Genomic DNA, 27,684 nt, shown 5'->3' with positions numbered 1-27,684 from the left:
GCTCGCCCAACTCAGAGGACTGGTTCCTCCTAGGCCCCTGAGGTGCACCGGATCCCCATCCTCAGGCTAAGAGATCCGCCCGCCCCCGCCGTCGGGCAGCGAAGCTCCAGGCGCCCCGCACCCAATCGGAGCCCTGCCCGGCCTGCAGCCCGCCCGGCTTTCAATCCTTCTCAGCGAGGCTCTACCCCTACGGCTACCCCTTGGCGTGGCTCCGCCTCCAGCCCGGGCCGAGCTTGGGCTGAGCCTAACTTCTCCTTCGCTCCGCCCTCGAGCCAATCACCGGCTCCGAACCTCCTATGGCCCCGCCTCCGGACCCACCCCGGCCCAGTCCCGGGCCTGACTCGCTCCGGCCCCACCCCCGGCCCGCCCTGCCGTCGGTGCGCGGCGGCCTGGAAGGCACCGCCCGCAGACGCTCGGAACTGCCGACCCGAGAGCTACCCGTAGAGGGCCGGCGGCGGGAGCGGAGCGGGTCGGGCGGGGCCGAGCCGGGCCGGGGCCGTGTGGGGGCCGGTCAGCGGCCAGGCCGGCGGACGGCGGGATGGGCTGCACCGTGAGCGCCGAGGACAAGGCGGCGGCCGAGCGCTCCAAGATGATAGACAAGAACCTACGGGAAGACGGCGAGAAGGCGGCGCGGGAGGTGAAGTTGCTGCTGTTGGGTGAGGCCTCGCCCTGCGCTGGGACCCCCGATTCCCCGCCCAAGTCCCCGACTTTGACCTGAGGACTAGGGCTTCGAACTCCCAGACTCGGCCTGAACCCCCCACCCCGGGACTTGAACCCCCAAACCTGCCTGGCAAGGACATACAAATAATGGATCAAAACTCTGGGTTGGCCTAGACCTCTGATCGGTAGCCCAGACTCTTAGATCACATCCTCAACTCATCCCAGATCCCAAACCCCCAAATCCAACCACCATTGCCCCAACACCCGCTGCCCAGAACCCTGCTTGACCATCCACCCTTGCTGATCAACCTCACAGACCCTCAGAGTCCCTGCCTGTCCTTCCATACTTCCCTAGACTTTACCCAAACCCCTAGAATCCCACTCGGCCCCCACCTTCAGGCACCACCTGTTCCCCCACCTGCTCTCCCTATTCCTATTGGGCATGAGTATCTCCAGGGCCCCTGCCAGGCCCCCACTCACTTGTTCCTTCCCCCTCTGTGCCCCATCTCTACTCTGGACCCTGTATCCTCCACCTGTGCACCTTGGCCCCAAGGGATCTCTTGAGTGGGATTTTGGTTTGGACCTCTCAAGTGGGAAGACTGCTTATGAGCTCTCTCTCCAGCCAGAACCCCCAAACATTTAGAGACCGCTGCTTCCTGCATCTGGCCCACCCGCTCCCTCTCTGCACACATCTCTCCTCAGACCCTCTGCTCCGCTGCTCTTAAGTCCTCTCCCACACTCTGGCCTTCTCCAGATTCCCCCGCCCCTCCTGCATCAGGTGGGCCGGGCTGATAGGACTGGCCGCAGACCCCTAAGGGGCTGGACGAAGGCTTCACGGGTCATGTTGGGGGAGGGGACCAGGCCTCAAGCTTCCCAGGGAGTTCTGCTGGCTATCTGTTTCCCAGTTTCTAAGCCCTGTCTGGGCCAATGGTGGTGGTGGGGGGGGGGCGTCTGGGAGTAAGAGGGAGTATGGAGCAGTTTGGGTTGCGTCGCCTCCAAGGCCAGGGAAGATGGTGGCTGCTTGAGGGGTGGGGGGAAGTGGAAGTGGTGAGACAGCCGACATATTGCTGCCCCCGGCGGGCGGGCCAAGGAGACCTGCTGACGGGTGCTGGGCTTCCCGCACCCTTTCTGAGCCCAGAGGCCGAGGACGTGGCCTCTGGGAGGGGGTGGGCCTGTCGGATCTTGAGGCCCTGTGAGGGGGGAGTGGTGGACCAGCTGGCCGAGTCGCTGGGGGCCTGCTGGGGGTGAGCATCTGACGGGGACCTGTACGGAGGCTGCGGGCCTGGTAGTTGTCCCAGTCCAGCCTCCCGCTGGGAGCAGGTGTGGTGCCCAGGGGCAGCCTGGTTTAGGGGGCCGGTTTCAGGTGTGGAGTGGGGGGGGAGGCCCTCGCGGCAGCATTGGAGGCTGGACCTTGTATGTGGGGGGTGTGGCCCCTCAGCCCCAGAGCTGCCGTGGGGTCCCCAGGCTGTGAAAAGCAGGGCTTTGCATGCTGAGCGTATGGCCAAGGGACAGCGTGTCTTCCATCCTGGGCCCATCTGTTGACTGTCCCTGGGGGCCTGGCCTCAGGGGCACAGCCCCGGAGGTTTCAAAATGGCATCCGCTCTGCTGCCGCTGCGGGGAGGAAGAGAAGGGGCGGGAAGGGGCGGCGGCCCAGCCTCCTGGGCTGTTTTGCGTTGGGCGCTTGCCTCTTCCTGTCTCTGCTGCGAGTGCAGCAGCGAGGCAGCGAGTGGGTGTCGACGCGGCGGAATGCCCGTCGCTGGTGCCCGCTGGGCCCGGGGAGGGTGCTTCCGGTACTGCTGCCTCCCAGTGCCCGGCCAGGGGGTCTCCAGCCAGCCCCTTCGCAGGCCGATCGCAGTTACAGTGGCCCGCGGAGATGTGGTGCTGGGCCATGGGGCTCCTGGCCTGTTCTGTGTCCTGGCCCCATCCCACAAGTCTTGCTCCTTGGAGCCCGGTTCAGGTTTTAGGCCTGGCGACCCCTCCCATACTGGGGTGGCAGCAGCCAGGGGTGCAGGGTCCCCTAGAAATGCTCAGCATTTTCTAGGCTGGGGAGTCCATCTCAGCATCCTGCCCTTCTGGGCTTTGCTTCCTCTGCGAAATAGGCTTCCTGGGTTTGAGCCGAAGGAGTGCTCTGCGCAGGATGGGGAGAATAGGGACCTCGTGGAGGTTCCTGTTGGGAGTGGGGAGGAGGGGTAAGACCCTGCAGAGGATGCACTTAAGGGGCTGGGGGACCAAACTTCGCCTGAAATTAAGGACTTAATCTGCCAGGAGCAGGATCCTGGCTGGCCATCCCTTTCCTATCCAGGTGCAAGGAGGTGATGGGAGCCCAGCTGAGGCAGCTTCAGAGAGCTGGGCGCCTGTCCCACATAGCGGAAAGACTCTGTCCAGGCAACGGGACTCAGGCTGGGCAATTGCCAGCCTTCCCTCCCAGACAGAACCACGCCTGCTGCCCCACCCGTATACTGGCTCCTTCCCGTCCTGGGTAGCCCTGCCAGCGGGCAGGCGTAGTCACTGTCACCAGGGCAAAGGCAGATGTGGTACACAGTGGTAAGAGGGTTTTTCCAGGCAGCTTGGTAGGGGGAGCAGAGTTGCTGATACCAGTCCTACTTCAGCGATACCCCCACCCCTACCCAGTTCAACTTGACTGACCAGCTATTCCCAGGTAGAATTTGAGGCCTCGGGCTGGGCACTTAAGGGAAAGTAGGCCAAAGTATGTGTTTAGGGGGTAACTCTGATTTGTTTGGGCTTGTGTGGATAGTCTACAAAGAAAGGAGAGACAGTGCCCATCGCTGGCTCCAGAAAGGCTTCCGGGTGTAAATACAGCAGTTCTCTCTTGCCCCTGGGACTTTGCATCCATTCCCTTCACTTTCTGTACTTTCCCCCTTTTTCATTCCTACTTGATTGTTCTTCAAGACTCTGCTCAGGGATCACCTCCCCGGATCCTTCCTTGACAACCCCTGTTCTCCAAGGCTGATAAAACACCTCCTCTGCACACCCACCCTGGCGTGTCCCCCCTCAGAGCGTGGTATTTGTCCGTGTCACAGCCGCCCTCCCTTGCGACAGGGGCAGGGCTGTGTCCTGTTCATTTCTGAGCCTTCTCTGCAGAGCATGGAGCCTGGTACCTGTTGGGTGCTTCTTGTCTGTTTGTTGAATGAAAGAAGTGCTACTGGTGTGAACGTGGTCTTGGGGATGGGTAGATGGAGGAGTAAGATGGCGGTCACTGGGCCACTGCCTGTCACATCATGAGCAGGTGGCAAGGGCTCAGTGTAGGGCCAATGACCAGGACTGGCGGGGAGACTGAGGGAAAAGTTCTTCAGGCTGTTTCCTCCTGGTCTCATCGCGCCTCAGAGACAGCCCTTATCCCACTCCATGTGGCTCTCTTGCTGATGAGTCTGCAGCCTGTCACAGGGCACAGCATGTAGTAGGGACTCCAACTGTTCCTGTGGGAGTCTGGCTTTGCGTTCTTGCTTTCAGTTCAGGTTGTTTGGGGACTGTTGCAGGCCTGCTGTGTCTGCCACTCCACTAGAGCCTGTCTAGCTCCTAGGGCTGGAGCTGCCCCGTAGCCATGGGGCTCAGACCAGAGTAATGCTGCAGGAGTTCCTGGCCTGGCCAGTGCAGAGACTGCACATACAGGGGCTCCATTAAGTGTATCAAATGAAAAAGAAGGGAGTTTTGTGACCTCTGTCCTGTCTGTGTCTCTCACGAGGGGCCTGGCACACTGTAGGTGCCTCTCCAGTCTGTATGGGAAGAATGAACCTATGGCGAACATTTATGAACAGGAGTAAGTAGCTCTGGGGCTGGTGCTTGGGGCTTGGTGTAGCTGGAGTTAGTGGGAACGGCTAGCCTGGGATCCTGGCTGGCTGGGTAATGGGTAGAGTCTAGTGATGCCTGTGAATGCAGGGGGGTTTCTTCCTGGAGAAGGGGTCCTCTGGGTGGCCTTGAACAATTAGCAACATTGGGCATTGGGGCCAGAGGGACCAACTCAGCAAGGGTGCTGAAGTAGGAAGGCTGCCCTAGGTTCCCAGGCCTTTGGGTGGGTGTTTCCCGGGCTGTGGGGCCGAGAGCTTACCCTCCTTAGACTGGCTTTTGGGGTCACACAGACCTAGGTTCAAACCCCAGCTCCACCTAGTGCAATGGCTGAGAAACGCAGTAACAGGTGAAATCCTGGTAGGTGACCTGCTCTCTTCATACACAACCTGGGACAGGGTGCCTGTCTGTAGCCACAGGTGTGGGGACAGTACAACAAAGTCTGGGGGTGTGAAAACAGGTGATGGACGCTCTGCTGACTCCTGCAGAGCTGAGAGTTTGATGGGGAGTTTCTCCCCAGCCTGGAGGCTGCCTGGCCACAATATGGAGGCCCTGGGAACCCCCTCCCTTTCCCTTAGGCAGCTGCTCACAGCAAGTGAGAGACTGAGACTTGTAGACATTGGGTGCCATCTGGAGTGACACACTGTCCCGGGGACCTTAGGCCCAATATCTGGGGGCTGAGCAACATTCCTGGGGGTCTAGGGTTGGGGGTGTGGCAGGGTCCTGGGTACCAGGTGGGCTGGTACCCAGGCCAGCCTCCAGCCTCTCTGTTCTTCCCACAGCCTTCACCATCCCACCATCCCACCATCCCGCTATCCCGCCATCCGGCTGGAGCTCATTAACACTTGAATGGAGGGCGGGGCAGCTTGGGCCTCTGAGTCTCTTCTTCCCACCCCTCCCCCAGGCCAGGCCAGGCTTTGTCTCCCACAGTCAGTGGCAGCGCAGTGCTAGGGCTCCAAGCTAGGGAGTGAATAGGAGTCTGAGACATTTCTGTCTCCCTCTGCCTAGGTCCTGCCCAGTCCCACTGGGCTCAGCCCCTGCCCATGACCCCAGTGTTGGTGCAGCCAACCTGAAAAGTTGCACCTCTAGGATAGGGGTGAAACTGAGTCCTTCAAGGGATACCCCTGAGCTGGGAGACGGTGAATCAGGGTGGTTTTGCAAAGGAAGTGACACTGGAGCTCAGCTGAGGGCATCCCAGGAGGGGTGGGGGTTGGAGAAACCCAGACAGAGGGCAGAGCAGATGTTAAGGACAGAGGGAATGCCTACCCCTGTGGCTGGAGGTGGAAGTCAAGCCAGCTGGGGAGCTCAGGCTTCCACGCCAGGCCGTGAGGTAGTGTTGAGCCACCCAGTGTGCTTGAGTTGGAGCCTAGGCTGCCAGATGGGGACTGGCATGGTCAAGGACCTCTTCGGGTTGGCCCAGGGCTGCCCTGAGCTGCAGGGTCACTGGGTAGCATCATTGATACCCTAGGCCTGCAAACATTGCCCAGCAAGTGACAGCAGGTAGCGCTGGGGTTCGGGCTTGATGGGATCCCAGTGAGGTCTCTAGGCTCCAGCACTGCAGGGGCTCACACTTGGGGCAGCTTGGGCCACAGGCAGGCACATTGGTCCTGTACACCCTGCCCTTGATCTCAGTCCCTGGATATGTCTCTCTTGGTCTCTATCACTTGAAGCCACCCATTCTTTTGGCAGGAACAGGACGGAGGAAGCTTTGTCCACATAAGCCCTTAGCCTCTGAGGGACCATGGCCTTGCCCCACCACATCCCCAGAGCAGAGGATGAGACAGTGTGACCCAGAGGCTGAGTGTTGTCTCCCCACAGAATGGGACAGGGCCTAGGCCAGCTTCTATCTCATCTTCCCAGTACCTCCGGGCAGGAGTCCTAACCTGAAAGTTCAATGCAGGAAAGGGGTTAACAGGTTCTGGCCAGGCCACAGTTTATGGGCCCTGCCTAAGAATGCCCTGGGGAGGACGAGGACTAGGCCCTTTGATGTTGGCCCTACTACCTGCTACGCTCAGGCAGCCCCTCCTTCAGCCACAGGTGCAGGGTGGGGCCCCCTCTGCTCAGCCCCACCCAACCTTTCTAGCCTGGAGCTCTTGTTCTTACTAAACCCCAAACACTCCACCCTCACCCCAATGCTGCTTCTTGGGGCTATGATCATCTTGGTGGCTGGAGAATAATCTCCCTGGAATAACCACACATTCTCTAAGCTGGGCTGGACCTTTAGTGTTGGCCTTCAAGGCTTGGCAGTAAATGCCAGGCCAGTTTGAGCCAAAGCCTAAAGGTGGGATCACATGAGGCTTGTTGAGAAGGTGTCCTTGTGGCTTGGAGGATTCCGGGGTGCCAAGGCTGCCACAGCCTCAGAATATCCAGAGGGGGTGTTGATGGTAGCACCTACTGTGCCCCGGGCTGGAGGAGGGGCAGTGAAGTCTGCATGGCAGGGCTGAGCCTCTCGGGGAAGTGGTGTCCACAGCAGAGGAAAAGGAGGAAGCAGCTGGAGGAGGAGGAGCCCAAAAGAGGAAGAGGCTAGAGAGCTGCTCACACTCTGCACTGGGGTGGGGACTGAGAGCCAGGTCAACCGGGGGATTGAGACGGTGAGCCCCACCTGTGCAGGCTCATCTGCATGTCCCTGTGGGCAGCCCTACTGGTGGTCACTGGCTTGGAGTCAATCCAGACAGCTCTGTCCCTTGTCCTGCCCCGGCAGCCACTGGGCCCAGGATCTCAGAGAAGGTGGCGCCTCTGAGAAGGATTCCAGGCCCCTCCTTTGACCACAGGAAGTGGTGGCTGGGAGAGGGACGCCGGCGGCTGGGGGAGGCTAGCAGGAAAGCAGAGGGCTGCTCCTCTGTTCCTGAGCAGCCATTGCCTTCCAGAGCCGGAAGGCCGGCTGCAGGCCCAGATGAATACCCGGAAATGGAGAGCGGCCCCGGGATTAGCTCACTCTGGGTTTCCCCCGCCTGGGGGTAGACAGAGGGGCCCTGGCTCCAGCGTAAGGATTTCCCCCACCCCACTACCCACTGGGCCTGGGGCTGCCTTCACTGGGCCTCAGTTTCCCCTCTGGTAATACCAGCAGCTGCCTCTGGTTGAGCCGTGACCAGCCACGTAGGGCTGGTCTCATTGTATTTAACCCTGCGAGGCTGGGACTAACATTACGTCCATTGCACTGATGCAGAAACTGAGGGTCGGGGACATCATGTAACTTACCCTTATAGTGGAGACATCAAAATTCAACCCAGATCGTGACTCTGAGCACCTGCCCCCAACTATTGTCGCCCTCAGGAGTCTGTGCCCATTTGGCAAGAACTGCTCAGTGAGGATGACAGGCAGATGCTGAGGGTGCGTGTGTGTTCTGCATGTGCCTGGGGCCTCAGTTCTTCTTTTAGAGGATTGAAAGGGGACCGTCTGCCCTGGAGGATGGGACCCAAGACTCTGTGCGTGCATCTTTTTCCTGCTTAAAGCCAGAAATCTGCTGTGTGGCCATGGGGTGACCTCGTCCTAATATAGCTGCCCCCATTTTTGCATCCCACCTTCCCTCCTGGCCCGTGTCCCCTCACAGGAATACTCAGGTCATAGTCAGGCAACTTAGCGCTTTGCTTTTCCCCTAAAATTATGCTTGTGCCTCCCACAACTCCCAGATTTGGACTGAGACCAGGCCTGAGGAAAGCTCAGAGGCCGTCAGAGTCCAGCACGGGGTGGGGGGGGGCCTGAACCTGATGTGAAGACTGGGAGCTGTCCAGAGGAGGGGAAGGGAAGAGCGCTCCTGCAGAGGTCCCCACTGAGAGCACAGCCCGTGGCGGGCGCCCGTACAGTACTGTGTGGCGGCTGATACGTCTGTGGTGTGGGCTGGCCACAGCATGAGAGGTGGTGAGGCTGGTCCTTGTGCTTACTGGCCTCCAAAATCCAGGTTGTGTTGCCTTGTCCTCCCCTACAGAGGTTCCCAGGGTTCTGCTCTGGGTTGTCAGGCCAGACCCTGGGGAACTGAGGAGCCTAAAAGACTTAGGAGAGCTGGAGCAGAAGCGGCAGAAGTATCACGGCCAGTCAAGACTTTGGGTCCCGGAGCGCCCACGCCCCCACCTTCCTCACTGTGTGCCCTCAGGCTGTCCTCTCCTCTCTCTCTGCCCAGTGCAGGGACCTGTGATGTTATGATTCTCAGCATGGTGCATGGCTTGTGAGCACATAGACAAACTGCCTGCTTGGGCTGGACCCTGGGGCAGTTTGGGGTGGGTGTGAGGACCCAAAGGGGGCTGCTCAGGGCAGGCATTGGGCTTGGCACCCTCCCTTAAGGGGTACCTTTCATAGCTGGGGACCCTGAGGCCCAGGCATGGGCATCTTATGCAGGGTCTGCCACAGTGAATCAGGAGGAAAGGTGGGGGTTATTGAGATTCTTTGAAAACACAGTGATTCCTTAAATGAAGCACGAGGAAGAGGGGTGTGCCAGGTGGCCTGGCTACTTGTGTGACATGGGGCCTGGCCCGCACTGCCTGGCTCCTGTGCAGGGTGAGACCTGGAGCCTGAGCGGCCAACAATGAACAGGTCTCAGGGCCTCCTCTCCCCCAGGGTGGCCTTCCTTACCACTGCCTCAGTTTCCCTCTATCCGGTGGGCAGGGCCCCGCTGAGGGAGACACAGCCCTGCCCTGGAAGCCCTCTCTGTGTCTGGCAGAACCCGAGGCCTGTTTCCCTTGCACAGAGAGCGCTGAATTGGCAGTAGCAGGCCAGGTCCTGGTTGTTAGTGCTTCCCTGATGGGCACCACGAGCGCTTGGACGCCACTGGAAGCTTCCCAAGTGGCAGAGACTGGAGGGAGGGAGGTGCCGGGTTTGTTGGGGCACCTGGAGGAAGGCAAGGCCACACACGTGGGTGGGGGTGTCGCAGGGCCCATCCAAGACCCACGGCCCTGCCCGTCACAGGGCCAGACCCCAGCTGAGCCGCCTCGGAGGGAACGAGGGGGCCGCAGAGGAGCACCTGGAGGAAGGAAGAGACGCCGGGGGCGGGGCTTGGAGGGCCTTTGTCCGGCGGGGCCCTCTCCCCCTGCCGGCCATTGTTCCCGCGTGTGCCGGGGCTCAGCAGGCTGCGGGCTTCCCAGGCTCGGGAGGGGGCCGTGGGGGAGGCACCTCCCCCAGCTGCCCTGGCCGCGGCTGCTTTCCAGAAACAAACGCGCCTCCGTGCCGCCCAACCCCCACGTCTCCACTGGGTCTCTGGCTGCCGGGCTCCCCCTGGTGGTGGCTGGACCGGGACCCTAAGGCTACAGGGGAGGGGCGGGAGCTTTGGGGGCCCAGAACTGCGGGGCTGGGCTGGACACGTGGCACTTTCCTGGGTTGAGAGTGGGAGGGGGTACCAGGGCTGCCTTTGGGGTGGGCTTCCCAGGGTTCATCCCCACCTCCCCCCAGTGCCCCACCAGGGGAGACCGGTTGGGGGGGGGGGTTGGAGGCTGGCTGGGGGGGGGGGGCCCATGGTGTGGGTTTGAGCTGGGCTGCTGCCCGAGTCTACCCTGTGGTCCTAGCCACTGCTGCTTCTGAGAATCTCTGCCCTCAGGCCTGCCACGTCAGCTGGCTGCTCTCCCTGGCCCCACATGTTCTAGGGGAGCCCACCGGCACAAGAGCCTCTGTGGGGAGGCCTGGTATCCAGCCTTCTGCGTGCAGAGAGTCAGTGAGAAGTGTCTGCAGTGAGGCTGCTGGGCGGGAAGGAGTACCCTACTGTGTAGGAGTGCCGGGTTGTGTGGAAGGGAAGTGACGAACTGAGAGCAAAAAGCCAGCAAAGGAGAGCGTGGCTCTGACTCCGGTCCCAGGTCACACAAGTCCCAGCAGGGAACCACCACTGCTGAGTCAGCCTCTTAGCCACTGGTCATTACCCTCTGCTGTGCTTTGTCTGAAAGCCTCAGAAACTCTCCTTCAAAATGAGATAGCCACAGCAGGCCCCTCTGCAGGCTGCGGTTGCAGTGACCTATGCAGCGTGGTCACTGTGGCTTGCAGGAAATGAGACGTTTGGGGAAATCTGTCATCTTCCAAAGGGTAAAAAAATAGTGATAATAACTTTGATCTGAACGCTCACCGTGTGCCGGGCACTCACCCATCTCCTAGGACGAGATGATGGTGGTATTCTGTTTCACAGATGAGGTGCCAGAGGAAGGGCAGGATAGGGCTCCAGCTCTTGGAGATCTCGGGGAGGATTGGGGTGGGCACCAGGGCTGTGGCGGGTCTGGACCTCCCTCTGAGAGAGGATCTGAAAGTGAGAGATGGGCCTGCTGGCCACTTGAGGCTTCACAGCTTTTGCAGAAGGGAGAGTGGGGCCAGAGAGGAAAGCAGCATGTCAGGGCCTGCCAGCAGGACAAAGCCTTGTCTGGGAGGTAGAGGGGTCAAGATAGACGACAGCAGAGACCTGAGCTGGGGCTTGGGATCAGCAACAAGCCGTTGGACCAGTGGCCCTATCTCTGTTGCAGAGGCCCTGCAGGCCTCGTTCAGGCAGGTGGAGCCATTCTTTCTCCCTTCCCCCATCTGTTCCCTCCTCCGTTGGGGCCCCGCGCTCCCAGAGTGGAAGCAGATGTTCTAATGCAGAGCAGCCGCTGTCGCCCAGCACATCTCAGCAATTACTGCCTGCCCGCTGGGGGCCCAGCAGCTGCGCCCCGGGGCAAGGGCTGCAGAGGTTTCTTCCTTGGTGGGAAGGTACGGCCCAGCGGCAACACTGAGGGCACCCCAGGGATCCACTGTAGGTCCCTCTTGTCTCACGCAGCTGGAGAAGGAGCGCCTGATGGGCCTGCTGTGGGTAGGAAACTCCTGCCACCTTCTACTGGCTGAGTTCCCCCCACTCAGCATCTTTGCAGCAATCCAGATCCAGCTAGTGAAGCCCCCTTCTCTGAAGGGAAGCACAGGGCTGGGTGGGGAGAACTGGGTGCCTAGGATTAGCAAGGTACAAGCAAACTCCGCACCAAGTACCAGCCTATCTAATAGGGGAACAGTATCAGGCCCCAGTGGAAGAGGATCTCCTGGGGCATCTAGCTTGTGGGTTGCCTTGCCAGGATATCGTGCTGTGGCCCCTGCACCTCTGTCCCCTGCCCCCGATCTGCTGTAGCTGCTCCTGGGCCATGCCTCTGATTCTGTCCTGGTGTTCTGCCCTGCTTTCTGCTTGGCTGCCAGCACCACACCCTTGTCCTGCCATTTAACTCCTTCCCTCCTGAGTCACAGCTGCTAGAAGGACCAAGTCACTGCTCTGAGTTCAGGGATGGGGGCTCCATGACCTTGGTTTGTCCACTGGTCAAATGGGAGTCATTCTGCAATGGCCCCTGCTGGGGACAGAGAATGTCCTCCTAACTCTTTGAAGGGAGAGGAAGGGAGACGGAAGCTCGAAGGGGGCAGGGGAGGGAACCTCAGTATTTGCCAGGTCTGCTGCTGCTAGGAAAATCAGATGCAAAGCAAGTTTGTGCTGTCATCTCCATCTCTGGGCAGGGTCGTGTAGTAGCCTATCCCCTTTACCAAGAGAGTAATCAAAGGGCCAGACAAGGAAACTGGTGCCTCAGGTGGACAGTGGTCCCAAAGTCACCCTCACCTGAGGTCCCCTGTGCCCTGGAGAGCTGCCTGCTCTGAGTCCCATTCACCTGGTAGGGGATGGCACGATCGATCTGACCCATCACTTCACATCCTTGGCCACCGCTCCTGCAATCCTGGCTGAGACTTGTGGCTCCTGGGTTTTCCTTTGCTCTAGGATGTGCTCCCTCCCTCCTGCTCTGTGGAAGCAAGGGACTAGGCGGGAAGGACAGCCAGGCAGTCACCTGGCCCTCGTGCTTAGCCAGTCCAGGGCTGTCCTCCCTGCCTCATGGATGTTCTGGGCCCTGGGGGAAGGGTCTCAGTGATTAGACATCACAGTCAGGCCTTCCCAGGCCCTCTCCCCATGTCTCCGCTCCGCCGGTGGGGAGCACTGCCCAGTGGAGAGGGAGGGATGCTTCCATTGACCACAGCCCACCCCCAGGGGCAGGCGCTGGGTTGGGGCCTCCAGTGCCCAGGGGCCAAACCGATAGAGGGGCCCGTGCCCCAGCCCAGCGCCTGCCCGTTTGTGCCACCCCCAGTGCTCCCCTATCCTGGGAAGCAGGCCCGGGACAGTCAAGCCCAGGGATTCCAGGCAACTGGTGCCGTTTGTGAGGCCTCCTCAGGGAGGTCCCTGGGTTGTGGACATGCCCAGGCCCCCAGCGGTGAGGGCCACAGCTGCACCTCAGTTTCCTCTTGTAAAATGTGAATCTGGGGTGGGAGGTAGGGTGGATGCAGGTGGGCAGGGGCCTCAGCAGGTCTGCGGCTGCTCGGACCTGCATCTGCCTGGGAAGGCACGGAGTGAACCCAGTGGCAAACACGGTGTGGCCCAGGCACAGTACCAGGCACGCGACACTGCAGGGTGGGTCACCCGCAGAGGGGCTATAACTGTGTGACAGCAGCCTCTCCCAGTTTCCTTTTTTGTTTTGTTTTTAAGTTAAAATTTTTTTTATTTTATTCTTTGGCTGCGCCCTGTGGCCTGTGGGATCTTCGTTCCTCAACCAAAGATCAGCCCCGCGCCTCCTATGTTGGAAGTGCGGAGTCTTGACCACTGGACCAGCAGGGAGGTCCCTCAGTTTCCTCATTTGTGAGGTGGGGGTGAGAACAGAGCTACCCCCAAGGCTTGCTGTGAGATTGCTTCGTGGACGTGACAGGCATAGAATGCATCTGACACGTAAGGGGCACTGTTCACAGCCTGGCCGTGATCATCGTCGCTGGCGTTCTTGCTGTTGGTGGTAGTTTGTGTGTCAGCCCTTTCACCCTCTGAGCTTACCTTAATCAACCCCGAGGGATGTGGGGGCCAGAGTCCCCAAGTGTGACTTCCCCACAGACCCCACCACCAGCCCTGCTGAGCTGCTCAGAGGGACAGACCCACCACCGTGATCAGAAGGGTCTGGACACACGTAGATGGGGCAGGGGGCAGGTATGCCCAGCAAAGAACTTCATGGACAAAGGCTTGGAGTTGGCAAGAGGTGGTGCGTGGCAGTGATGGGGCAGAGCAGAGGGAAGTCTGGGCAAAGGCTGGGAGGGAAAGCCGGGCCCAGCTGAGGTGTAGTCTACTTGGAGCTTGGGACAGGGAATGACGAAGGGAAGAGGTGAGGCCCTGTGCCTACCCCCTCCAGCCCGGAGATGAGTGGCCTTCCTGGTCTCACACTTCCCTGAACAGACTCCCTGGGGAATGCATGTTTCTGGGCTGCACTCCTCGAGATCTGGCTATGTGTCTGGGATGGGGCCTGGAAATCTGCATTTTTAAAAAAAACACCCTCCCAAGGCATCGTCCTGCAGCATCTGAGCCACATTTTGAGAAGGGCTGGGCAGGCCAGGCATCATCGCCCTACATGTCTCCCTGCACTTCTGAATCCTGGCTACGTGATCTTGGGCCACGACTTTAATTTTCTGAGCCTCAGTGTCCTCATCTGTAAAATGGGAGAAACAGTACCTATCTGTGGGGCTGCTGTGACAGTCACAAGAGAGAGTGCCAGCAAAAATCCCTCAGCAATGGCCAAAGAGAAATACAGGATGGGGCTCTGCCAGGGAAGCATCTTGAGTCAGTACAGGGAGGGGTGTGTGTGTGTGTGTCACTGCATGCCTCCCAAGTCCTGGTCTCTATCTGCTTAGAGCTGACCTGGGCCCCGTGAGCAGGGGGCCGGGCCTTGGTCCATGTCTGGGAGGCAGGGGTATGACACCTTGCCGAGATCCAGGCCCCTTGGCAGCTGCGGCTCAGAGTGTAGGGAGAAGAGGGCTGCTGCCCTGCTGGAGCGAGCAGAGCTCCTCCGCCCGCTGTGCCCAGGCGCCGTGCTGGGGAGCACTAGCCGCAGAGTGGCGAGCCTGTGTGTGTGAGAATGACAGGGTGACCGCTGAGCCGCACGTCTCCAGCCAAAGCTCCTGAACTCGAACAGGGCAGTGGGGAGCCATGGTGGGCAGCGGACCTCGTGGGAAGCCAAGGCCTGGAGTGAGTCCACCGTGGCGTCCGGGTGGCGTAGGTTGCCTTCACCCCGCGGCCCTGCCAGCTGCAACCCGGTAGCCCTCCTACCCTCCGGGGCCACGTGGCTGGGTCGCTAGTTGCTTGCCTCTGTAACCCCACGGGGCCTGCCCCCTGACTGTGCCCTTTGTTCCAGGTGCCGGGGAGTCAGGGAAGAGCACCATTGTCAAGCAGATGAAGTAAGTGCTGCATGGGGGAGGCAGCCTCCAAACCCTGATTTCCCCTCTTCTTCTTCTGGGCCTGTCCTGCCCCCACGTGTAGGCCCAGCCGGTGTTAGCCAGGCCCAGGCCCTTCCCAGAGACAGCATCCATCCTCAGGTCCCAGTGGTGTAGAGGCAGTTTCTTCCTTTCTGAAGTAGGTCTCTGCAGGCCCTAGCAGCCCCAGGCAGCCATGTGAGGTCCCCGTGCCCTGTACACCCTAACCTCTGACCCCTGGCTGCCAGGATCATCCACGAGGACGGCTACTCAGAGGAGGAATGCCGGCAGTACCGGGCAGTCGTCTACAGCAACACCATCCAGTCTATCATGGCCATAGTTAAAGCCATGGGCAATCTGCAGATTGACTTTGCCGACCCCTCCCGTGCGGTACGTGGACTCCCCAACCCTGCCTGCCTCCCGTAAGGCTTCGGGGCAAGTCTTGTCCTGGGGAAGCTGAGAACACCCCAACCTGGGCCCCATTCCAGAGGCGTCCCTGCCTCTGACAGGTGGGGTGGAGGTGTGCTCCTGCAACTAGCTAACCACTCATCGCTGTGCCCAGGACGATGCCAGGCAGCTGTTTGCGCTGTCGTGCACGGCTGAGGAGCATGGCGTGCTCCCTGGGGATCTGTCCGGCGTCATCCGGAGGCTCTGGGCTGACGATGGTGTGCAGGCCTGCTTTAGCCGCTCCCGGGAGTACCAGCTCAACGACTCTGCCGCCTAGTGAGTACGCCAGGCGGGTGGGCTAGGGGTGGAGTTGGGGGAGACCTGGACTGTATCCTGAGCCGCAGGGACTGAGCGCCCTTCGAAAGATACTACCAATCTCTGTTCACGAAGCTGCTGACTGTCAGCCAAGGTCTTGTGATTTTTGGTTTGGCCTGGTGCAGGGCTGTGGGGAGCCATCGACACAGGTGGTGCCACCCAGATAGGCTGCTGGCCCTGTACTCTCACCTCCCCTCTCCTACCTCTGCTTAAGCCAGTCCCTCTGTCTGAACAGTTCTCCCACTCCCCCTGCCCATCTCATCCTGAGCCCACCCGGAGAGGGGCTGGATGTCCGTGAAGGTGGGTGCGCGTACGGTTTTGCCTGGCCGTGATGCCTGAGCCCTGCCCCAGTCACGTAGACAGCCTCCCCACCCTCCCTGCAGTGGCCTGAACGCACTTGTGAGTGCACGCCCCCCACAGGAGCTGCGGAGTCACAGCCAAACACCGCAGGGGAGCTCCCCAGAGGTCGTAGGCTCCGTGCCAGCAGAGCTATTGGGTCCTGGAGGCAGGGAGGGGTGGGTCCTATCAACCACTGCCGTCTCAGTGCCCAGGATACTCAAGGGGTTAGGGCCACTTCCCACCCCTCCATCATCCCTGTTCCTCATTCCCCAGACATTAAGTACCCACCATGTGCCCAGCACTGTCTGGGTGTGGGGATTCAGCAGTGGACATGGGCCCTGCCCTCCCAGGCAGGTTTATGCCATGACAAGATCACCCAGGGGTGGGGAGTAGATTGGAACACTCCAGGGACCAGGAATACTCCAGCCCCTCCTTACAGCAATCCTCCAAGGCTGCTGTGGGGCAGTGGGTCCCTGGGGTAAGTCCATCTGTTGGGGACAAGGGAGAAACTTGTGTGGAACCTACCAGGCGGCCTCTGGGCTGGAGGCCGTCAGTAGGGGGCAGGATACAGTATGCAGGTCACAGCACATGCGTCATGGTCTCCCATAGCCCTTCCTGTTTTTCTGTTCTGTCTCTGTGTCTCTGAGGTCATTTCCCTTTGGCCTAGCTGTTGGTGGGAGCCAAGGGCTGGTTCCAGCAGCCCTGCCCCAAGAGCAAGACATTGGGTCTGGAAAGTGGCTGGGAGGCCTGAACCCAACCCCCAGGGCACAGCAGGGATACTGAGGCAGGCAGCAGAGCTGGTCTCAGGGCTTGGCTGGAGCGGCATTGATACTAATTAAGAGAGCTGGTAATGAGGAGCCCCTGGGACCCCCGCCAAGCAAGTGTTGATTCCCTCCCCCTGAGGAGCCCAAATTTTACTGGGCACTGGGCAAAGAGCCCACTGGGCCTGGCAGGCCCCAACCTGTCCAGCTCCGCATCGAGGGACATGCCAGGCTGCTCTGCAGCGGGTGCTGTAATTGCGCCTATTAGCATCCTGAATCCCTCACTGAAGGACTCATTTGCCCCCTCCCACCACCCTCGCTTGCAGCGCCACCACCCTGGATCCTGTCTGAGGCAAGCCTGCCTCAGACCTGGGTGCTGGGGCTCAGCTGGCTAGCCACAGAACTGCCCCTCCTCCCAGACCTGTTCCGCAGGCAGGAGGCAGGCATACAAGTGCTGGTTTCCTCATCTGAGCGGTGCGTGCAGCACAGACAAGGGTCAAAGAGGCAAGGGCTGTACCTGAGAAATGAGGGGATGGGAGGGAAAGGGGCCCGCGGGCCCCCACTGACCCCCCACCCCCACCCCAGCTACCTGAACGACCTGGAGCGCATCGCACAGAGTGACTACATCCCCACACAGCAGGATGTGCTGCGGACTCGCGTGAAGACCACGGGCATCGTGGAGACACACTTCACCTTCAAAGACCTACACTTCAAGTGAGCGGGCATGTGGACAGAGCCATGGGGCAGGAGCTGCCAGCCCTGGGGGTGACAGGGCAGAGATCCTCGCTCCGGGGCCTGCTGATGGCTGTATTGGGAAAGAGGGCTGGCCCAGGACCCCCAGGCGCACTGAGAGGTCTCTTGAGGCTGAGTGTGGCCCGCAGCTCACAGCCTCTGCGGATGCTGCCCCACGTGGCGGCAGCCCACCTGCTGACCAGCCTGACCCTGCTGGGCCAGGTGTGCCCTGGTCCAGAACCGGGGTAAGGTGGGCCGGTGTGGATGAGTCCATGGAGGTAGCTGCCACGCTCGGAGCAGCCCGCTGGCCTCAGTCGCTCAGCCTGTGACATGGGGCAGGGACCTTCCCCCAGCACCCCCTTCTCTGGAGCTAAGGCTCTGTGTCCGCAGGATGTTTGATGTGGGCGGTCAGCGGTCTGAGCGGAAGAAGTGGATCCACTGCTTTGAGGGCGTCACAGCCATCATCTTCTGCGTAGCTTTGAGCGCCTATGACCTGGTGCTAGCCGAGGACGAGGAGATGGTGAGAGGCCCGGAGGCCACGCGGGGTGGGGGGCGGGGCGGGGCGGGGGCGGGGCTGGAGCTGAAGGCGCTGTCCTGCCCCCAGAACCGCATGCACGAGAGCATGAAGCTGTTTGACAGTATCTGCAACAACAAGTGGTTCACGGATACGTCCATCATCCTCTTCCTCAACAAGAAAGACCTGTTCGAGGAGAAGATCACACACAGCCCCCTGACCATCTGCTTCCCTGAGTACACAGGTGTGGGGTCGGGGCCTCTGGGGAGGAGCTGGTGGTGACCAGGTGGCCCACGGGCGCCCCCCGCTGGACAGAAGGGTAACTGCAGGACACTCACACAAGGGCTGGTGCCTCGCAGGCGTATAAATCGAAACTTGTGTCTGTACACCCCAGGGCCCTCCTTAAGACACTCAGGCACGTGCCCCCTACATGTCACGGAGCGTCCTCCTTCCCACAGTCGGGTGCTCCTCTTTGCCCACTCAGACGTGCCTGTGCCCTCTCACAGTTGTCACACGTCATATGCTTGTCAGTTCAGGTGCATATAACCTTGCTGTATCGGGGATGGGCCTGCCTGCTGCACACACAGCACAAGTCCTCACCATTTTGTCTCCCACAGGGGCCAACAAATATGATGAGGCAGCCAGCTACATCCAGAGCAAGTTCGAGGACCTGAACAAGCGCAAGGACACCAAGGAGATCTACACGCACTTCACGTGCGCCACCGACACCAAGAACGTGCAGTTCGTGTTCGACGCTGTCACCGATGTCATCATCAAGAACAACCTGAAGGACTGCGGCCTCTTCTGAGGGGCAGCGGGGCCTGGCAGGATGGTGAGCCAGAGGGGGCCGGGCAGGGAGGAACAAAGTAGGGCCACTGAGCCCAGAGAAGGGACGTGGTTGGGCTGGGGACGGTCCAGGTGGGGGTGGTGAACTTGGACGTCCGGTAGGAGACCAGAGGGCAGGGGGGCGCAGGGTGCTGAGTCAGGAGGGCGATGGAGTGCAGGGCACTGAGGAGGTGGCACAGGTAGGCCTGGGCTCCTTTCTGCCCATCGGTCCAGACAGCAGAAGTGCCTGGCTGTGTCCTGGGACAGAACTAGAGGGCTGTCCCGATTTTCCTTGGAGAAAACTCCCTTTCTCACCTACCAGGCCACTGGCCTAGCCTGAAGGATCTAGATGACAGAGGGGGCCTAGCCGCCCCAGCGGCCCGCCACTCAGTACAACCAGCTCTGCACTCTTCCTTGCCGTCTTTCCCTCGGACCTGTCTGAGGGTCCTGGGCTGAAGCTGGCCCCACCAGCCCTGGGAGAGTTGGGGAGGATTCTGCTAGTGGTACAGTCTCCCCTCCCCCACGTAACCCAGCAACACAGACTGGCTCCTGGGCAGCCACTGTGTCCCTGGTAACGAGTGGGTGGGGAACAAGGAGAAGGGTCATGGTCTAGGGAGGCAGGAGGAGAGACACACACTGGCTGCCTCCCTCCCAACCCATGCCCTGACTGTCCCCCACCTCCAGGGCCACCGCCGACTCTGCTCCCCCCAGCCCCTGAGGAAGATGGGGGCAAGAGGACCACGCTCCCCGCCTGTCCCCCTGGCCGCTTTGCCCCTTCTTTCCCCTCTCTGTTCTTGGCTCCCCCTTTCGCCTCCCTCAGCTCCAGAGACTTGGGGGAGGGGTTGCCGCAGGCCTCCCTGTTTGAAGCCTGCCCTTGTCCCAGGTGCAGGGAATGGCCGCTGCACCCCCTCCTGGCATCTGTTCTGGTTTTAACCATCGTCTTGTTCTGTGATGGGGGAGAGGAGCACATGCTGAGTCTCCCAAGGCCTGTGTTTGGAGGGGCACCCACTTCTCCAGCCTGGGACCCCTGGCTTCACCCAACACCAGCCCCTGCCCCAACCCAAGTCCAAATGTTTACAGGGAGCCTCCTCCCCTCCCAGCCCCTCCCCCACGCCACTCGGAGGCCCCAAAGGAAAAAGCACAAGAAGCGTGAGACGCCACCATTCCTGGAGACCACAGTCCACCTGCTCATTCTCGTAGCTTTTTAAAAAAAGAAAAGAAAGTCAAAGGGAAAAAAAAGAAAAAGAGAAAACTGCAAACCTAGAAAACTTTTTAGAAAAAGAAACTATTTAAAACTGTCAGATCCTGACCAGCACCCCCCCAGCCCCCTTCCGGTGATTCCGTGCCTTGAGTGTGTCTGTGTGTTTACACCCATCCCTCTGCTGGTCGCCCCCTGTGCGGGCGGCACTCCTGCCCTGCCCTCCACAGAACTGGGTTCCAAGGGCTGTTCCAGACAACTGCCAACGTCACTGAGGGCCCCGCCCCAGCGGCCCTGGGCCCTGGCTCCATTAACCTAAATGTAGCTCCTTAGCGCTAACCTAGGAACCGCCGCTGCCTGCTGAGGGGCCATGCCCCTCATGCCCTCGCCCCAGGCCCGGGTCCTTCAGCGTTGAACACTTCCTTGCTTTTTTCACATGTTTTATGGAATTGTTCACCTGGTTTGAAATAATAAAATGTAGAAAGAAAAAATACCAAGAACTGCTCAGCATTCTTCTCTCTGGGGGCAGAGACCCAGGCTAAGATGTGCCAAGGTGATGGTCTGCACCTGGATCCTCGCTTGTGGCAGGGCCCTGGGTGCTCAACTCCCAGGTCATACTCAGGCCCAGTACTTATGGCTTTAGTTTTCCCACTTGAACTGGTCATCTTACACGTTGGGGCTTCTGTGTCTCCCCCTCTTCCCTCAGCACCGCAGCAGTCTTGGGTCTGGGGCAGGCTTCTGGAACAGTGGGTCAGATTTCTTAAGGAGCTCTTCTCCTAAGGGATTCTTCCACAGTGGGAGCGGGAGGAGTGGCCAGGGAGCCTCGTGCAGAAGGTCGTGTGACTTCTGACCTCGCAGGCCCAGGGCCCAGAGACAGTGTGCTTTGCTGAGGCTACATAGTCAGGTGGAGGGAACGGCAGGTGACAGGGCCAGGGTGCCTGTGGGCTGCAGCCCCTTGCACACCCTCCCTTTTCCCGCCTGAGACATTGCCCAGAGCCCCACCCAGAACTGAGGCCCCTTGGGCTTGGCTAAGCAGAAAGTTGAGGACAGCAGGGGCCTTGAGACATGTTCAGAAAGGCCTCTGCCCCAGAGGTCCCCCTCCAGACCAGAGGAGGGTAGGGACAGGCAGGTGGCCACACTTCAGTGTGACCGTAGCCACGGGCAGGGGACCTGAATTGCTGCAGGGCTGTGGCTACGTTGGGACCAGGGCTCTCAGAGTGCAGAGGCTTCCATGAGGCTATGGGAAGTGCTGTGCGTTGCTGGAGGAGGGAACGTTAGATGACAGGGCCGGGGTGCCTTTGGGGTGAGCCCCAACTCCAGGCAAGTCTCCTGGACTTTCTGCCCTGGACCGCAGGGACTGCAGCGGGCGGAGCCTGTAGGAAGGGCTCGGTGAGCGGCCCGCCTCTGCTGGGCGGGGCTGGCAGGCGAGCTCTTCCGTCTTTGGCCGCCAGAGGGCGCAGCAGCCCGTGTTGGGCCCCGCCGGGCTGGTCACGGAGGCTGACGTCATCGGGTCCTGCGGAGGCCGCGGGGCACAAAGGCAGCTTTGTAGGGCGGTGGCGGCTCCGTGCCCGCGGCGGGACAAAGCGACCTGGGCTGGGGTCGGCGCCGCGGAGGCGGGGAGGGCGGGGCGGGTGGGAGAATAGGGCCGAGGACCTGGGACCCCGCCTCCGCGCACCTGCCAGTCCCCTCTCGGCCTCGGGCCCGGCATCCTGGCAGGAGATGAGAGGCTGTGGCCGCCCCTTCGGAAGAAGTTCAACGGCCCTCAGCACCCGTCCCCGCCCCAGTCCCTCGGGCCTTTCCTGCTACCTCTGCCACGGAGGGCTGAGGATCGCCGACTGACACGGAGAACAGAATCCCACGCCCAAGCCAGGATCCCTTCCTTCCTCCAGCTGTCAGCCCTGGACCCCGCTGACCCCCAGATATGCGGGCAGGGTGGGAGCGCTCGTGCCCTGATATCCTCCCAACAGGAAGTGGGAGCCAGAGATGGTTCCTTGCTTCCCTCCTGAGGGAGAATCCTGCACAGAGGGACCATTGAGGAGCTGGCATTGTCTGCCTGAGGAACCCAGTGTCTCCCTCTCTGAGTGGGCCACGCAGGATTCTGGACAGAATCCCCTTGTACCCGTTGGCAGCGGGTCTGGGTGGGGTCCTGGCAAGCAGTACTTCCCTGGGTGCAGATAGCTAGGCCCCCACCTGCCCGTGGCCTTCCCACCCCTGCTCAGATTTTGAGAGCATAAGGCTTCATTGTCCCAGCATTGGCGGGGGCGGCCTCCCAGTTCACCCTTGTCTTTAGTGGTTGGGAAATTCCCAGCCATGGGGGGTGGTAGGCAGTGGGGGTGCATCCCAGGTGTCCTCTACCCCACCAGGAGGGACGCCATGAAGTTGACTCCTGGGGATCCCCGCACTGCCTAGAACTGTGCAGGGCCGGACCTCAGCCATCCTGCATCCCTAGGTGAGGAGAGCCAGAGATTCAGGGCTCCCTGGCCATTTGTCCCCCAGGGTTCTCCCAGCCTAAGAAGGCCCATCTGCCTGGCCCCGCCCATGGGCAGCTGCATCTATGAGGCTCAGGACCCTTAGATGGGCAGAGCTAGGCAAAGGACCCAGGCGCCTGCTCCCAGACCAAGCCACAGATCCCAGTATAAGGTGGGCTGTCTCCAGGCAGTGGGGACCGCCACAAGGCTGATCCACCTCCTAGAGGGCCCGCCCCACTCCAAATAGTTGCTCAGGCTACTGATGTGGTAGCAGCCTTGCTATTTTTAACCCATTTTGGGAGGGGGGCGGTGGAAACAGCTGGGAAGAGAGACAGAGACAAGCTCTGAGAGAGAGGTCTGAAGTGGGAAGGATGTAGGGAGACCCTGGGGAGGAGGAGCCCGTCCATGCCAGCAGCCACTTTCTAGCTCACCTGGGCCAGATCCCCCACCCCTAGCAGGTGGGTGTGGAGGCCCAGATGCCAGGTGCAGAAAGAGGAGGCGGCCCCCTTAGAACTGGAGCCTCTGAGGCTGCAGGAGCTTCCAAGACCTAGAATAACCCCTTACCATGTTTCAGGGCAGCCCCGTCCTCCTGATGTCGGGAAATCCTCCTACTCCCCTCAGAACCCCTCAGAATCATCCTCCCCCCTCCCCAGTGTGCCAAGCCAGCCATCAAGGCTGGAGAATATAAGTCCTGACTCTAGCCACCTGGCCTGTGGCATGGCCAGCAAGGTCCTAGTTGCCCTGGGAGTCAAGGACAGGACTGTAGCTTCTCTTGGCTGAGTTCTGGGTCCAGGCCCACTCCCAGACAACTGACCTCAATCCTTGGGTCCACTGCTCTAAAAGAGATCCTAGGGGAACTCATCCCTGCGGTGGGGCTGTGCATTCCCCCCAGTCCCCCTTGAACACCCAGAGGGGAAGCCAACTCCCAGCACACCCCCAAGGAAAGCCTCAAGCCAGCTGAGGTCTGTGTGTGCAGCTGTGTGACAGCAAGTATGTCCATGCCTGCCAGCCAATCAGCTCCTCAGTTAACCACACAGAGACGGGCACTAGTGTCCAAAGGGGCAGGGGTCAAGGCCATGGATCTCTTTCTTTTCCCTGCTTTGGTTTCTCTCCTTACGGAATACTCAGCCTCACAGCTGATCTTATTTAGGAGAAAAGTCGGTTTGACATTCCTTGGCATTTACTCTGTTTTCTGACCTTATTGTGGGTGGAGAGAGTCAAGGCCTGAGTGGCTGATGCCTGAAGGGGCCTGAAGTCTTTCTCCATCAACCACCCATCTTCACCCAGTCTCAGCAGGCCCAGGAAGGTGGCAGGGCTTCCTGTGGGCACTCTATCTCTTGCTTCCCTGTGCCTGGGACCCCCAAGTGGTGATGGCTGCTGGGGAACCCGGAGTCCTGCAGAGAGACTTACACCTGGTGTTACAAGCGTCCAGGGCTTCACAGAGAAAGGTGGGTAGTGAGTGGTGAGGAACTAGCAGGTGGCAAATGGGAGGGCCTAAGGGGCAGAGGGCACAGCCCAAGCTAAGTCCTGGCGAAGGAACAGATGGCACCTCCCAGAAATGGGAGAGCCAGAGCTCCGGCATGGAGAGCCAGGGCTGAGCCAGGGAGGGGTGTGTGAATGCCTGGCTAAGAGCCTGGGATGTCCCTGAGCTTCAGCAAGCTCTCTGAGTGGGGAGCTGGGGAGGCAGGGTATACAGAGGGGAGGTACTGGGAGGAGAACGGGCAGAAGAACCAAGAGGACCCCCCAGGCTGGGTACCCAGTGAAGGGGTCAGGCTTCAAGCTGCAGAGAAAGGAGGTGGTGCCTTGTTCTGTCTTAAAGAATAAGTCCAGTTGGAATTCCAGTTGGGGGCTCTCTGGACGGAGGAGGGTGTGAGCTTGGGCACTGCTGGAGGTGGGTTGGAGATTTACGGAGGAAAAAGACTGAGGAATCCCCAGTGGCTGGGGAGGGAAGGAGGTTCAGGTGGAGGGTCAGGGTCGGGGTGTTGTGCTGGGGGCTGGGGGTGTGGGTAGGGGGGGTAGAGGGAAGGGGACAGGAGAGGAGTCAAGCCTGAGAAAGGGCCCCATGAAGCTGGGCTGGAAGAGGGGCAGTGACTCTCTCAAGCCCCACAGGCCTGCATGCCACAGGATGCCCAGCGCCGAGATGGCAGCCGGAGTGCACACCTGTGTACTACACAGTGTGCCCGACCTGCCTGGCCCACCATTTACAACTGTGGGCCAAGTGAGGAGAGTGACCTGAGAGGTTCAGTCTCCCCCTAGGGACACACAGCTGGTGAGCCGCAGAGTCGGGATTTAACCCTGCCCCTCTCTGGCTACTAGGGGGTGGATTCCTGGGACGGGCTCTGGTCCGCCCTCCCAGAGCATCCCGAATCCCCAACCAGCACTCCAGGGAGTCTCTCCCCCAGACAAGGAAGGGAAGGTAGCATTTATGTTAATATATGTTAATGAGCACAGGATGCTCTGGGAATCTACTTTGCCGAATTCCTGGCAACTCCTCCCCTCCTCCCCCAGGCGATGGAGACAGAGAGGAGAGGGAGGCCCCACCCCCAGGCCCCCCTCCTCTCTTCCCACCCCCTCCCCCCCCTCCTCCCGCTGGGCAACGAAGAAAACAGAAGTGAGTGAAGAGCTGTGATGTGGCTGGTGGGGGGGGGCTCCCCCTCCCGGAGGGGCTGACCTCAGCCAAGGAGGAATGTGCAGGAGGAGGAGGGCCGGGGCGGAGCGGGTGGGGGTAGGGCCCCAGCCGGAGGCCCAGGGTTCCTGGTGGCCCCTCCCTCAGTCCCTCCACCTCAGCTCTGACATGGCCCTCAGAAGGGAACAGGCAAGGAGGGGAGGAGCGCATCTTTCTGAAAAGGTGGGCCAGGGGTCCTCTGGGAGCCTGGCAACCAGGCGGGGGCGGGTGAGGGAAATGCCAGACAGACCCTTCCTGGGACACCCCCCTGGCATGCAGCAGATTGTCAGGGAAGTTAGGCCTCAGTTGGGCCGGGTTTCCAGGGCCCACTTTCCACCGCTCCCCTCCCCCCACGCCTAAGTCCTCAGGGCAGCACGTCCTAGTACCCACGTGGCCGGAAGAGGGAAAGGTCGAGACGTTGGAGCCACCAGCCCTGATGGCTAAAGCAGGTGTGAGTGGTGAGCCGCGGCCCAACCCAGCCCGGGCTGGGCACTGGGAGGGTTGGCTGTAGCCTTCCTCAAATGGATGTCCCGCCCAGCGTCCAGGCAGGGCGCAAGGGCAGGCCCAGCTGGCGATGAGGGCTGGGGAGGCAGGTACTGGGACTTGGCACCACAATCCAGTTATTTCCAGAAGGAAAAACCAAGGCCTTGGCAGGTTGTGCCACTGACAGGCAGCACCAGGGGCCCAAGCTGCCTCCCCTGGTTTGTTCCCTTCTGTGGAGACCCAGGCCCAGGCTGCAGGACTCCAGAATCCTTGGGGACTTCCAGAGCCCAGTGTGACCCAGAGCCAGTGACCCTGCCCCTAGAGGGCGGCCTCCGTGAGGTCCCTAGCCGGGGTCTGCGTACGCTGGGACCTGGGGCTGAGGAGCAGAAAGGAGACCTTGTGGGGATGGGGACCGCTTGAGCTCCCACTCTTGGGGATCTCCCTTCCTGCTCCAGGTAGTCGGACACATCTGGAAGTGGGAAGGCAGTGCCAAGGGCTCAGGTGGGCCAGGGATAGCCCAGTCCCTTCGGCTTGGGGTTGAGACCCAGGGTGTTGGAAAGATGGTGGGGGGTCCTGGCCCCGTTTTCCAGTATAGACACTGGGTTGGGGTGGTGGTGTGTGAAACAGAGGCTGGGACCCTGGATCTGAAGAACTGAAAGCAGTGGGGGTACTGTGGGGTTGGGTGGGGACCTCAAAGGCACTTGCTGATCTTGGCTGCTTGGGTGGAAAATTGTAAACAGCCAAAGAATTTTGTTTGCTTGCATGGGGCCAGGGGAGGCTGCCCAGGTCCCAGGCAGAAGAGCCTGGGAGGAGGGAGAGGCCATATCCTGGAAGCCCAGATGCTCAGGCAGGGGGGCGTCCCCCCCACGGCCCCCTCCTGAAGGCCCCTGGTCCTCCCACGAATCCCCACCCTTCACCTGCCAACCAGCCAGCCAGGCAAGGCCAGAAACACCAGACCTGAGGTTCAGGAAAGAGGGGCATGGCCCACCCTGGCTGGGCACAGACACTCCTACTCCAGGGACTTGGCAGGAGATGGGCAGTAGAACCACGCGCACGTGAAGTGCCCACACGGCCTCCCTCACAGACCCCTGAGGAGCTGCTAGTCAGCCTTGGGGAGGATGTAGGAGAATGCATTTTGGGGGGATTGAGGGGTAGAAGTCCACCCTCAAGCCCTTGTATGTTCACCCAGGTGGACCCGAGGACCCCCCTTGGTCACTGTCAACATTCAACCCCTCCAAGGACGTACCCCTGGCAGTGCAAACAGGGTGTGTCGACCAGACTCACCTTTAAGCCGGGACCCCAAACCCTTCCCAGCTGAGGCGCTGAGGTGGAGGAGCCCCATCCCACCCTTGCAGCCCCCTTGGGTACCTCACTCTGTGTTTGGTGCGGCAGTTCCTCCCACCGTCAACCTTGGAAGAAAGACTAGAGTTCATGGAGACAGCACAAAATGCCCCTCCCCTCCCAGCAGAGACGCGGGACCACCGGTCAGGACAGGTGTCTGGGTGGGCCCACACCCTGCCCCTGCAGTGCAGGAGGGAGACTTGCCCCCTGCCTCCCTGCCCCGCTTGCCCCTCTGGCCCTCTCCTGCCCCCGTCTGGCTGTCATCAAAGCCGCTGCCAGCCCGGTGGCAGAAGTACTAGGTGGTCCAAGCCCTAAAGAGGGACTGGGGCTGGGTCTTATTGGCCCATCAGACCTCCACTTGAGAACCCCCTCCCCAGCCTCTGACCGGCCCTTCCCAGCTGGCTCCTAGGGGCTGAGATGGCAACTGAGCCCCTCATTACCCACCTCCAGCCCCGAAGCTGTGGAGCGACAGGTGAAGAACCTGGTCCCTGGGGGCACCCCATCTGGCCATTCCCTCTGCCTGCTGCGCAGAGCTGCCTGGGGCTGGGGGGTCTCTGTTTCTTCTTCCTTATTTGCTTTGACTGCCTGCCCCACTTCCGGGACCTCTGCGTGGGGTCCCCTGTTGCTCTGAAGCCTGGGGGAGGGGTCGGCTGTAGCCGCCCCTCCCTTACGGCCGACCCCTCCCTTGTGCCCGCTCCACTCTGGCCTGGCCACCAACTCCAGCCGGTCCCGGCTGCCTGCCCAGTCACCCGATCCGCCCCGTAAACTTGACGGCGGGGCGCGGCTGGCTTGGTGGGGGCGGGGGCTGCTCCTTAAAGGAGCCGTCAGAGGGTGCCCTGGGGCCCCTCGGCTTCTCCCCTTCTCCAGGGTGAGAAGGGGCCACGGTGAGGAGTTGCGGCTGCCGGAGCTCTCAGTGGCGTGTGGGAAGGCACCCTGGCATCGTGTGACAT

General features: G+C 60.8%; 1 protein-coding gene across 1 annotated transcript; it reads left to right on the top strand.

The window, feature by feature from the left end:
* Positions 1–397: 397 nt before the first annotated feature.
* On the top strand, positions 398–19,807 carry GNAI2 (G protein subunit alpha i2). The gene is made up of 9 exons (XM_057706098.1): positions 398–656; positions 14,589–14,631; positions 14,895–15,036; positions 15,209–15,369; positions 17,094–17,222; positions 17,631–17,760; positions 17,845–17,998; positions 18,372–18,586; positions 19,264–19,807. Exons 1-8 carry the CDS (start codon positions 539–541, stop codon positions 18,560–18,562), a joined length of 1,068 nt encoding a protein of 355 aa, XP_057562081.1. The 5' UTR covers positions 398–538; the 3' UTR covers positions 18,563–18,586; positions 19,264–19,807.
* Positions 19,808–27,684: the final 7,877 nt, after the last annotated feature.

The sequence above is a fragment of the Hippopotamus amphibius genome, chromosome 13, assembly GCF_030028045.1.
Source record: "Hippopotamus amphibius kiboko isolate mHipAmp2 chromosome 13, mHipAmp2.hap2, whole genome shotgun sequence".
NCBI classification, from domain to species: Eukaryota; Metazoa; Chordata; class Mammalia; order Artiodactyla; family Hippopotamidae; genus Hippopotamus; species Hippopotamus amphibius.
This window is presented reverse-complemented; position numbering and strand designations above follow the sequence as displayed.

Excerpts from the sequence above, each read along its gene's own strand:
- GNAI2 (XM_057706098.1), top strand. The coding sequence starts at position 539 with ATGGGCTGCACCGTGAGCGCCGAGGACAAGGCGGCGGCCGAGCGCTCC. Across the intron at positions 657-14,588 it reads GGTGAAGTTGCTGCTGTTGG|GTGCCGGGGAGTCAGGGAAG; the intron begins GTGAGGCCTCGC and ends CCTTTGTTCCAG. Across the intron at positions 15,370-17,093 it reads CTCAACGACTCTGCCGCCTA|CTACCTGAACGACCTGGAGC; the intron begins GTGAGTACGCCA and ends CCCCCACCCCAG.